This window comes from Erpetoichthys calabaricus, chromosome 3 (genome assembly GCF_900747795.2).
Source record: "Erpetoichthys calabaricus chromosome 3, fErpCal1.3, whole genome shotgun sequence".
NCBI classification, from domain to species: Eukaryota; Metazoa; Chordata; class Cladistia; order Polypteriformes; family Polypteridae; genus Erpetoichthys; species Erpetoichthys calabaricus.
The window spans coordinates 166,565,445-166,579,245 of NC_041396.2; the positions used below are offsets into that span (position 1 = coordinate 166,565,445).

The 13,801-nt window shown below is 36.4% G+C and overlaps 1 protein-coding gene across 8 annotated transcripts in view; it reads right to left on the reverse strand.

Annotated features, from left to right (window-relative positions):
• The window catches only part of senp6a (SUMO specific peptidase 6a), a 162,090-nt gene that overhangs the window by 113,693 nt on the left and 34,596 nt on the right, over positions 1-13,801 (reverse strand). For all 8 annotated transcript variants that reach the window (XM_028797497.2, XM_051925555.1, XM_028797491.2 and 5 more), the window contains exon 4: positions 5,350-5,480. In XM_028797497.2, coding sequence (XP_028653330.1) covers positions 5,350-5,480 — 131 coding nt within the window. The remainder of the gene's footprint in view (positions 1-5,349; positions 5,481-13,801) is intronic.

Genomic DNA, 13,801 nt, shown 5'->3' on the forward strand with positions numbered 1-13,801 from the left:
AATTAGGTTTGCTTATGTATATAGATTAGCTGTTTGTCCGATTAGGTTCGCTTCTGTATATATGAAGCTGTTTGTCCGATTAGGTTCGGTTTTTTTTATATATGTAACTGTTTGACCGATTAGGTTTACTTTGGTATATATGTAAGTGTTTGACCGATTAGGTTACTTCTGCCCCGGGCAACGCCGGGTATATACAGCTCGTAATGTTATATAGCATGCACAACAGAAAAATAGAAAAAATAAAAACCTAAAAATTATCAGAGAGAATAAAAGTGAAAATAAAATGGTAACTTTCACAAGTACTATAAATGTACACCGTCTGTTATGGACGCAAACCAAATGTATGTGTGTGCTGTATAATATTAACAATAAGAGCAGCTCACTACTGAAAACGGCAAATATAGGAGTCAGTGGGGATCGAACCGGGGACTCTTGATTAACAAGTCAGCAAATCTTACCGCTACACCACGGAAGCTGTTATTTTATCCTTGAACCTTTTGTGAAAGTTTTTATTTGATCTTTGGACTTCATACATTATATAGTTTATGCCAACACTTTGTGATTTACTACTAAAATATGAAAAATGTTTCTGTTTTAACAATGTGTTTACACAGATTATTGTAGAGGAACGATCTATTACAGTAATCCCTCCTCCATCGCGGGGGTTGCGTTCCAGAGCCACCCGCGAAATAAGAAAATCCGCGAAGTAGAAACCTTATGTTTATATGGTTATTTTTATATTGTCGTGCTTGGGTCAAAGATTTGCGCAGAAACACAGGAGGTTGTAGAGAGACAGGAACGTTATTCAAACACTGCAAACAAACATTTGTCTCTTTTTCAAAAGTTTAAATTGTGCTCCATGACAAGACAGAGATGACAGTTCCATCTCACAATTAAAAGAATGCAAACATATCTTCCTCTTCAAAGGAGTGCGTTTCAGGAGCACAGAATGTCACATAGATAGAGAAAACAATCTCTAGCAAACAAATCAATAGGGCTGTTTGGCTTTTAAGTATGCGAAGCACCGCGGCACAAAGCTGTTGAAGGCGGCAGCTCACACCCGCTCCGTCAGGAGCAGAGAGAGAGAGAGAGAGAGAGAGAGAGAGAGAGAGAGAGAGTTTGTTTTTCAGTCAAAAATCAATACGTGCCCTTCGAGCTTTTAAGTATGCGAAGCACCGTGCAGCATGTCATTTCAGGAAGCAGCTGCACAAAAGATAGCAACGTGAAGATAATCTTTCAGCATTTTTAGACGAGCGTCCATATCGTCTAGGTGTGCGAACAGCCCCCCTGCTCAATCCCCCTACGTCAGGATCAGAGAAAGTCAGCGCAAGAGAGACAGAGAAAAGTAAGTTGGGTAGCTTCTCAGCCATCTGCCAATAGCGTCCCTTGTATGAAATCAACTGGGCAAACCAACTGAGGAAGCATGTACCAGAAATTAAAAGACCCATTGTCCGCAGAAACCCGCGAAGCAGCAAAAAATCCGCGATATATATTTAAATATGCTTACATATAAAATCCGCGATGGAGTGAAGCCGCGAAAGGCGAAGCGTGATATAGCGAGGGAATCACTGTATTTCCACTCTAAAACTCCAGCATATAGCATATAAAAGTGTAAAAATCAATCAAGAAATAACAGAGTTATAGCTGAAAATAATTAAGTGGCACGGTTTTTTGGCCCACAGTGTAGTGTGTTGCTCATTAATTCATTCAACAGACCAGCAGCATTCAGTCTCCCAGCTCCCACTAAGACTGAGCACAGTGGACTGGGAGGTGTCTGCACTCTGCAGCTCACGAATGCTGGGACGGGACAGAGTTCATTGAAGTCTGTGCTGTTGACAGCTTTGAACAGCAACTTGAAATTGCAATGTGTCAGTCTGTTGCATCTGCATTATCTGTGCCAAGAAACTTGCTGTCACAGAATGATGACAAGAAACTGGATGCATCAGTAAAAGCTGAAATGGCTGTGTTTCAGAGCAACGGCAAGCACGGGCGTTGTTTAGAACAAGTGTATCAGTATCTGATGACTGTGCCGCCTACTTCGGTGTAGGCAGAGTGTGCTTTCTCAGCGGCTGGCGTACTCTGCACGAAGGTGCGCTCTAGTCTGGATGACCGCACACTGGACACGTTGTGCTTTCTACGCTTTTATTACCGCAACTAACTAGATACATGTACTTGTATGACAGCATGAATGGCTTGTAGTTAAGGTTAGTCTTTTATTGGTGTCAACATACTGCAGTAGTTTTATTAAAAATATAGTAAGTGTCGGTCGTTCTAAAACCGTTCACATGTGAGATGCCTGTGCACTGTGTCATCCCCAGGAGCCCGGGAATGACATGCATGGATTCCCGAATTCCCAGGAATGGATAAACTAATCTGGGAATGGATTCCCTAGTTGTATGCAAATGCTCATATAGACCAGCCAGATTCATTTTGGAACAAAGTGCTTTGGACTGATGAGACAAAAATTGAGTTACTTGGTCATAACAAAAAGTGCTTTGCATCGCAGGAGAAGAACACCGCATTCCAAGAAAAACACCTGCCACCTACTGTCAAAATTGGTGGGGTTCCATCATGCTGTTGGGCTGTGTGGCTAGTTCAGGGACTGGGGCTCTTGTTAAAGTCGAGGGTCAGATGAATTCAACCCAATATCAACAAATTCTTCAGGATAATGTTCAAGTATCAATCACAAAGTTGAAGTTACGCAGGGGTTGGATATTCCAACAAGACAATGACCCAAAACACAGTTCGAAATCTACAAAGGCATTCATGCAGAGGGAGAAGTACAATGTTCTGGAATGGCCGTCACAGTCCCCTGACTGGAATGATTTGAAGCAGGCTGTCCATGCTCGGCAGCCATCAAATTTAACTGAACTGGAGAGATTTTGTATGGAAGAATGGTCAAAAATACCTCCATCCAGAATCCAGACACTCATCAAAGGCAATAGCAGGTGTCTAGAGGCTGTTATATTTCCAAAAGGAGGCTCAACTAAGTATTGATGTAATATCTCTGTTGGGGTGCCCAAATTTATGCACATGTCTAATTTTGTTATGATGCATATTGCATATTTTCTGTTAATCCAATAAATTAATGTCACTGCTGAAATACTACTGTTTCCATAAGGCATGTCATATATTAAAAGGAAGTTGCTACTTTGAAAGCTCAGCCAATAATAAACAAAAATCCAAAGAATTAAGAGAGGTTCCCAAACTTTTTCATATAACTGTATGTATATATATATATATATATATATATATATATATATATATATATAATTTAACTGTGAAATTAAGTGTAAGAGAAATAAGTAATTTTGCAAAGAACAATTTGTACAACGATACTAATAATTAAGTCAATAGTTCGGTAATAAAACTGAAATGCTATACAGCATGAAGAATGCACCACAGTTGTAATATACAACTTAATCTCCGAGAGACAAACGAGGGTGAAGTGGCACACACGATCCTCATCCTCCCCCTCAGGAGTGCTTCCAATGTTTCAAAAGACTTTTGTTACTCCAGGACAAGCATGGACCTCAACATAAATGCATTTTTTGCTTACATATTATTTTGCATTTTGTAATATGGGGGAAAAAACAGCATGACTAGTGTATTTGTGGTATGTCACATTCTGGGACAGTTAATTTAGAATAGGCAGTTCCTCTTAGTCTGCAGCGTAATTATGGCATATTGTATTTGGGACAAGTCTCAATTCTAAGCATAGCAGCTCCCTAATTAGGAATTTAGCTGGCAAACTGCATCTGCGCGTCCAGAACAGACATTGGCTCATTCAGTTAATTACAACTGGGGAGCATCCGGGCAGATTTCTCTAGATTTGAGATACTGCACCGAGCTTGCAATGCTTTGTTCAGATAATGTAGATACGATAGTGTATGTGTGTGAATGCAATAAAAAATCTCATACATGTTTATATGGGATCTATTTCTTCTACGTTGTTTATGATTTAATGACTTTTTTTTTTTTTTTTTTTAACAACTCTTCTATGAGAAAGATCAAAATCAACCCCCAGACAGGCAATTACAACTTCAGTAACAGCACATTGATGGATAAGAACATAACATTTGATTGGGATTTACAACATTACATTGTACAACAACTTTTTCTTGCAAATAGTTGCTGTAGAAGGAATTTACTATCAAATCTTAAGTTAGTTACATTAAAAAAAAGCAGTCAGTACATGCTCTCTAAAAAGAGAAAATTAATATATAAAATTGTAAGTTATGGAACCTATGCAAGTTTTACAAGTTTTTTATTACTTCATTATTTTATAAGACAAGAGTTTTTTTTTTGTTTTTTTTTAACCACTTGGCTAACCCTACAGGCTGGAAAAAAATTCTGGCGTGGACATCCCTATGATGCTGTATTACAATATTTGCTCAGCAATTGTGTACATTGATAATGGCACAACAAAACATTCAGATGTTATTACAGTAATGTTTGGTCAATAGCTAATTAAGGAAAAAGATAAAATTAAATATTTCAATAGCATCTAGATTGACAATATTTTGCTAATTATCCTAATACTTTCTTCAAAGGCTAAGTGGAATAAATCTGAGGGATGAAGCTCAAAAAGAAATTTTAAAATGTTGAAGTATACATGCATAGAAACACCTCAATTTTTTTTTTTACTTTTGCAAGATAATCTTTTTTCACATATAATTGAGTATATCAAGATACAAATTTTGACAATCAATTATGGGGGGTACTCAATCTAAAAGTTTAAAAGCATATTCTTAGATACAGTGAACTGAAAAACACCTATTTCTTTAGCTATCATTTATAAAATTATATTAACCGTCTAATTTAAATTCCATCAGTTTACCCCAAAAAACATTTCTAAAATTAAAAATGATGCAAAGCTATGCGCCCTACAGTGCCTCTATAAATAAGCATGAAAGAATCAGATGGGGAAGGGGACTTTCCTGTACTAACAACCTACTACTCTTTTGATATCACATAATCATGTTTTTCCTGTCCTGTTTTTCTGCGAGAAAGGCTTAATATATAGTAAGGCACACGCTAATCATTGGGCTGAAACAGATACTACACATTGTCTGGAGGCAAAAGTGCTTGCTACTTCTAGTTGTGGAGGCGAGTAGAACAAATAAATGAGAGAACAGATAAGACTGAGCTCAAAGCCAAGTTAAAACTTTTGGTAATGTCAAATTATAATTCAAAAGCATGATAAGTCCAACATAGTGCATGAGTATTAAGTGAATCTTACTCATGGGTGTCATACGTAGAATCAGTTGAAAAGTACAACATCTAATTTAAAACTAATTATTCAAACACTCAAGACAATATCATACAGTTAAAACACCAACAACATACCCAAGCTTCTTCCCAGCTCCCAACATGTTTAGGCCAATGGCATTGCCCTTCAGCAGTTTTAAATGTTTGCTTGATCTTCTTTCATAAGTTTTCAAAGTGTCACCACTGCAGAAAGGTTTCAATGTAGATTGCTATTAAGAAAAATATTAAGTATTAACAAAACTACTTCAAGTATATATACAATATTTAACAATGATTATTGTCAAGGAAATCAATTGAAATTTAAGTTAGGGCTTGCTACATTAATGAACATATGCATATGATTTAATGTTCTTTATTTTATAAATATTTAACAAAGGTGGAATAAACCATGTGTGGCAATAAGCTGTATTTATGCTGCTTTAAATGCTTCTTTTACAGAAATTAAGATGTACAGTGAAGTTCAGTCTTGCTATCGTTTACTTAGAAAATACTACAAGAATGCAAACTCAGTGTTAGTAATCAAAGAATATGAAATAAATTAACACATCTTTCTCATAGTTAGTGCACACATAAAATACATGTCACAAAATCTGATCAAGAATATTGTTATATATTATTTTCAGCACCAAATATAAGTTAACACTAGAATTACCAGAGCCTACGAAAAAACTCGTATATCCGGCCCACCTTAAATCGCTTCTTAAATCCGTTAAATTTGTTCAGTTGTTCCTGTTAATTGCAGTCTCAATTGTTAAAAAAATATTTTAAAAGGAGCATCCCACATGAAAATATAATGATCTCATTAACTGACAGTGCATACCAATTTATAAATTTTATGTCCGTTTGAGGTTAAAAAGAAAAAAAAAAAAGCATCATTTTATCCCCAGCAGGGAATCGAACTCAGGTCTATGAGGCAGCAGAGCTGTTGTGCTCTAAGAGGCAAATCTTAACGCGCTACGCCACGGAGGCTATTGTACCGTCCTTGAAGCTTTTGTGAAAGTGTTTATTTGATCTTTGGAACTCGGGCTTTACACATTCTATAGTTTATGCCTACTACATTTTGTAACATTTATTACTAAAATATGACAAAGTTTCTGTTTTAACAATGTGTTTACACAGATTACTTTAGAATAACAATCTCTTATTTCCACTGTAAAACTCCACTTCACTCCCACATAATCAATCAAGGCATGAGCTGGGAAAACTTCGCTCACGTTCTAACTCGGTGGGGGGATGGAATAGCCGGCTGCTGGCAGCTTGTCTTTTATCAGCACATTTAGAGGACAAAGGATGCTGGCGGAGAGGTGTGAACGGATTTAAGAAGCGATTTAAGGTGGGCCGGATATACGAGTTTTTTCGTAGGCTCTGGTAATTCTAGTGTTAACCATGTAGCCATATACTAACAAAAATTAAACTATAGTACATTCTTCTGTGAATTACCACAGCACATCAACCATGACTAAAAGCCGTATCGCTCATTCCAAGTGAAAAGGCAGGAGTGGGGTGGAAAAGCGACAGGTTCCAGACTAGATGGCTATCAGACTTCAAAAGGCTTTTATACAGTCTGGGGGCAGACATGAAAATGTGCAAGTGCTGCTGCAGCAAGCCTAGTGTAGCCAGTCAGATTTTGTGGCAGAATCACACAGATTTAAAGCATAAAAATCTAACAGCACACTTAAAGCAAATGACATGTGGCATGCTGTGACGGTGTTGGCTGCAAGCAAATGTGCCAAAAAATCTGCAGTGGTAAAATGTTTCCAGATACAAAAAGAAAAATGATGTGAAAAGATATGATTTTCCAATTAAAATAAACTTCATGTATTACATAGCAAAGGAAGAACAGAGTTTCACACAAATTAAACCAATTGTTTTGCTGCAAAAGTAAAATAGTCTTAACATTTCACTAACAAATCACAACTAATTTCAAACATTACTTCAGACTTAATAGTGTTTGTATATTTATATATAAGAGGGGGCGACCGCCCTGGTGGCTTTGGGGACCACAGGAACTGAGCTTGGAAGCTCAACCTTATAGGGGACCGTGGTCACCGCCAAGGAGCGCCCCGATGCCTGGAAAGCCCTGGTCCTCAGCACTTCTACCACACCCAGAAATGCTGGGAGGAAGACGACCAGGGACACCCGGAGTGCTTTCGGGTGCACAGCCGGTACTTCCACCACACTGGGGAGTGCCGGTGGAAGATTGCCGGGAAGCACCTGGAGCACATCCGGGTGCATATAAAAGGGGCCACCTCCCTTCATATGTTGGACTAGAGTTGGGTGGAAGAAGGACGAGGTCTCTGGAGGAGGCAAGGAGGCGGCCTGAAGAGAAGGCATTGTGTGTGTTGGCTAGGACTTTGGGGACTGTGGCACTTCTGTAAATAATGGAGCACTTTAATAAACGTGTGTGGGGTGATTCAAACGTGTCTGCCTGTCTGTGTCCGGGTCATGTTCCACAATATTATATATTAGTCATGATGGTGCAACATATTCTTCGGCGGTTGAATATTGTGGTGGTCAGATATTTACGTGATGGCCAGTAAACCTTATCTTTCACAGAAACTGAAGGAAAAAAAACTTAAATTACATTTTTATTTCTGAAGTGTGTGTTTAATGTGATTCTGAATATACAGTGTGTGTATGTTTGTTCATAAGCCAAACTGCCAGTTTAGTTCATTGAAAACTGTTGTTTTCAAGGAAAGCGCATGAGTACGTGTTCACTGCAAAGCCAGAAGTGCTACTCAGTGTTTTATTTATATTTATTACGATTTATTTTCAATGTATTGTAAATGTTCTATAAAAACCCAGATTTTGTTTAAAATATCTACAAGTAGTTCATTTGAAAAATAAAATTTCTGAAAATTTTATACAAATCTATTTAGTGAAAAGTTCCAATTCTTGAATTTTGTATTTAATTTCAAATTAATTTTTTTTTTTTTTTTTTACACAATCTAACTAATAGATTAATCGACAAAATAATCACCAGATTAACAGATTATCAAAATAATTGTCAGTTGCAGCCCTACTGTATAGATATGCAAACTGATGAAAACTTGTTATGTTGGTCCTTCAGTATGTTCGCTGCTAGGATGTTATCATAAACTAAAACAAAAACAAACATATTAATGAAAAAACATTTTTGTAAACCAATATAAAATAATTCACAAAAGCTAAAATAAAAACAAATGATACAAAACAATTATAGTAGCTAAAAAGACTAACTACTGAATTCAGTATATTAACCTTCCCTGACCAAGATGGCATCAGTGATCAACATAGCCAAAAGAAAATATCAAAGCTCTGCAAGGGAGCTTTTCAAATATACTACTGAAAGTGACAATACCTGTATGAAGTGCATGGTTAGAGGGTACATCATGTGTTGTACAGATTAAGAGTAAAACCCAAGAAACCTTAAAGTTTACCGAAATAACCATCACAAGTTACCCTGCAACATATTTCAGGGAGAAGAAAAAGGCTGACATGCATGAAAAATCACAGCCCACAAGGAAGTTCAAGTCCACATAATGCAAGAAAACAACCATTAACAACACAGTTGGACAGCATAGCAGCGGTTGAACACCAACAATGCAAAGAAGCCCAGGTTTACCTGTTTACTGAAACTGGCATGTCAACATAGCTATGTGACTTGACGTTGCTCAGAAAATGCATTTCTCTTGACCCTAATTTTAACATGCCATGTGCTACAAGAATAAATGCACTCATAACACATAAAATTGATACAGCAACAAAGCATATGAAAGAATAGGTTATAGTACAGAAAGTAACCCTTTGTGTAGGTGGATGGAGTAAAAAGAGTCTGATGGCTTTACTTTTCTGAATCACTGCATGCTTTTATAATTCACCAACACACCAAGTGCACTATGCTTTGCCTGGTTTACATCATATATGTCATCCACACACATGAGAATCTTTGACAAACGCCATCGACCACACTTTGGATGAATGGGACATACCAGAGAACAAAGATATAACAACAGTGAGAGACAAAATTAGCAAACACAATAAAAGCTTAAAGATATACTGTGAAGCGCGGAGGCAAGGAGACTAAATTAACTGACAATTTAAATATATTTGTTACATTGATTTACTTTTACTTCTTTTCCATCCTTATTTTATGTAATATAAATATTTGCATTTTTAATGTGAAACAAAAAACAACTATGTATAGAAAAGTCAACCCTAATAAATTCATATCAAAACTCACAAAGGTGTTTCTTTAGACAGAATAAGAACAGAACGTTAATTTGGCATATCCTATATGGATAATGGAAGGTGTAATTTTTCCCACTATATACTGGTTTTCTAATGAAATATTTTTTAACATTGTTAAAAATTCTAATGTATAAGGAAGAAATGTATGCATTACTTTAATAATTTAAGGGACCTTATGAAGAATGACACAAAAAATGTGTTACTTGTTAGCCTCAAACAAATTGGACTATCCATCAATGTTGCAAATGGTTTAAATCTTGAGATTGAACATATAAGGGAGAAATGTGCACATAACTGAACAAATACTTTTGTTATTAGAAAACTGTATACGTGAATGGGGCTCCAAGGTATTTATTTCCAATTTGATGATTTTTTTTTTTTTAAAACTAAATAGGAATTTACTGGCCTATTAACTCTTACCTATATGCACTATGCATTTCTTTTCTTCAAAGAACTGTAAATATAGCAGAGTTATTTGTATTGACTGAGGCAGTAGAACACAATCATACAACAGCACAGCAAAATTAAGATACACAGAATGTAGCAGTCTAAGCAAACACAACAGAATACAAGATCTTATCTAATAAAATAATTAGCTTAAACTGAGAAAACCAGCCTAGGACATCTAACAATGAACAGATGATCTTGTGTGTGCCCCTGTCTTACAGGTATTTGTTGAATGCATATTCTCATTTTGTGGACAGTTGTAATCTGGATTAAGAAACAGAATTGCCACTTCTCTGGTGCACAGAAAAATGTATAACTGAATTACAATAACAACCAGGATCCATTTTATATCAGTGTTGTCGTAGGGTTTAGCAAAGTAAACCGTACAATGGAGAAAGTAGTATTTGTTGTTTGCTTTATACCATTTAAATTGGGATTGCTAATTTGAATACAAAAGGTGCAAATGATCACAAAATAAGCATTTTATAAAATTGTTCATATTCAGTATCTACCTGACACTAAACAAATATTTCTAAACATATTTAGTCTAAAGTTCTCTCAAGGAGACACAAAAATACCTTCATCACTTAAACCATGTGAAAATTACTAAAACTTAAATATACATAAAAATAAAATAAAAATATCTGTGAAATAAAAACTAAGCTATTACTAACTAAAAATACGGCAGAAGGTTAAATAAAAATAAACCTAAATGGTAACACAAAAATAAAATTAGTATTAAAAGGCAAAACTATAACGACCTTAATTCACTGTGATACAATAACACTTCAGCTTTAAAAGATTTTTTTTTTTTATTTTGTGGAGAGTAAATTACTATCTTGTAATTTTGATTTTCACAACACTTGTATGAGAATGTACGTCACAAGTTAGGGTTGCTGGAGCTCAGCGGGGCGTGCACATACATGGGCTTTCAGACTCGCCCATGAAATATCATGAAATGTTATCTGCATTTGCATAATTAGAACTCTGCCCCATCCTGCATCCCACAGTAAGTGTCATGAAATGTTATCTGCATTTGCATAATTAGATCTCTGCCCCATCCTGCATCCCACAGCAAGGGCAACTTATAGTAAAGTGCTTTTCCTGTAGAAAGCCTTAACAGGGTTAGGGTTAGCGACATCTACTTGATCAGATGCGAACAACAAAGCAAAAAATCAATAAATAGTAATTGAGCAGGATAGAGATTCACAAGACTGATCTGTAGACTGTAAGAATCGATCTTGAAACGTTTAAACAAAAAATAATGATTAATCGGATCCAGGCCTACTTTGCAATCAGAATTTAGTCTCCTGACAGCAAACGAAACTGAACAACTTATTTTTAAATCACACCATTATTATTTTGAATACTGGAAAAGGCTAATAAGATTCCAGCTCAACAAATCCACAAGCAGGAATTTCAAATGGCTAAAATCAAAATTACCAATACAGCTGGTAATAAAATCAAGGAACAAGAAGAGACAACTGACATACAGGGTGAATCAAAATTATTTTTAACACTAATGGTACTGCTATGTATATACTTATACAGTAATCCCTCGCTATATCGCGCTTCGCCTTTCGCAGCTTCACTCTATCGCGGATTTTATATGTAAGCATATTTAAATATATATCGCGGATTTTTTGCTGGTTCGTGGATTTCTGCGGACAATGGGTATTTTAATTTCTGGTACATGCTTCCTCAGTTGGTTTGCCCAGTTGATTTCATACAAGGGACACTATTGGCAGATGGCTGAGAAGCTACTCAACTTACTTTTCTTTCTCTCTCTCTCTCTTGCGCTGACTTTCTCTGATCCTGACGTAGGGGGATTGAGCAGGGGGGCTGTTCGCACACCTAGACGATACGGACACTCGTCTAAAAATGCTGAAAGATTATCTTCAAGTTGCTCCCTTCTGTGCAGCTGCTTCGTGAAGCGACATGCTGCACGGTGCTTCGCATACTTAAAAGCTCGAAGGGCACGTATTGATTTTTGATTGTTTGTTTTTCTGTCTCTCTCTATTTCTGCCCCTTGTCAGAGGGGGTGTGAGCTGCCGCCTTCAACAGCTTTGTGCCGCGGTGCTTCGCATACTTAAAAGCCAAACAGCCCTATTGATTTGTTTGCTTTCCTCTCTCTTTCTGACAGTCTCTGCTCCTGACACGCACTCCTTTGAAGAGGAAGATATGTTTGCATTCTTTTAATTGTGAGACGGAACTGTCATCTCTGTCTTGTCATGGAGCACAGTTTAAACTTTTGAAAAAGAGACATATGTTTGTTTGCAGTGTTTGAATAACGTTCCTGTCTCTCTACAACCTCCTGTGTTTCTGTGCAAATCTGTGACCCAAGCATGACAATATAAAAATAACCATATAAACATATGGTTTCTACTTCACGGATTTTCACCTTTCGCGGGGGGTTCTGGAACGCAACCCCCGCGATGGAGGAGGGATTACTGTATACAATTTTTGTGGACAATTTATGTTCCACATACGGTACATTTGTTAAACATGATGGCGCACAGATTTGAGACATTCCTGTAAATCATCTTGCACATATAAAGTGTTTTATGAACGAATGTAAGTCATTATACTCCTCTCAGTAAAAAGAAGATGAGACAAGCCAAGGAGTTTTGTGATAAATTACAAATACCATACAAATTAAAAAATACCAAAAAAATATTTACAGAGGCTAAAGAAAGCAACACTTTATCCCAAATATTAATAATGGTTTTCCAAAGAAAAATACCTAACTACAATGTGCATCATATAGACCAGTTTTACTCTTGAATAATGATGTTAAGATACTAGCTAAAGAACTGAGAAAATGCTTCCCTAGTAGTATCAGGATATCAAACTTGACTTAAGGTCAGACATTCAACATCAAACCTTCGGCGCCTGTTCAATTTAATATACTCGCCCATAAAATCTGAGTCACCAGTAGTCTTACTATCTTTGGATGCAGAAAGAGTCTATGATAGAGCTGAAAATGGATTATCTATGTACTACAATGCAGAGTTGGATTTGGCCCCAATTTAACTGCATGGATTAAACTACTCTATACCAATCCAGAGGCCATGGTCTGCATTAAGAACACAAACTCTGAATACTTCATATTAAAATGAGGTACTCAATGAGGATGCCCTCTTTCACCAATGCTTTTTGTTTTAGCGAGTGAGCCACCAAATATTCATCCTTGGGAGAAACCAGACACAAAAGGGATTATCAGAGAAAAATTCAAGCAGAAAAAAATCACTATATATGCAGCCAACATGGTGATTTATATTTCAGTCCCACACTCAAAATTGCCATTAGTCTTAAAGATAGTGGTCTACCAACCATCTCACGTTAGCACAAAGAATTCTTTCAAAATGAACATCATCTCCAAGCTCCTATTCTTATTTCAGAGTATTAATGCAAGCATAAACAGCCATATTTATTCCAGGAGTAGTCATATATACATAAACAAATGATTCTTTAAGAAATTAGACTCAATTATAATAATATTTATCTGGAGTTTGATATGGCCATGCATTCTTAAGGTGACTCTACAAAAAGCTAAAGAAGAAGGTGGAATGGTAGTACCTAACTTTCAATCTTCCTGCTGTGCCCTGTATTCTGCTCCACTCAATAGTAACTAGGGCTGACAAATTACCCAAACACAGAGTTAAAATATTCAAGTTAAAAGTCAATATTTGAATATATTTAAACTAAAGATTATGGGCATTAAACATGTACGTTTGTACATGCTTTCTTTTTCTTTTTTTTTTTAATTATTATTACTGTAATGGCCACACAAAACAAACTGCATCAAAACAAAACAAATAAATACATTCTACCAGTACTATGGCAAATATTA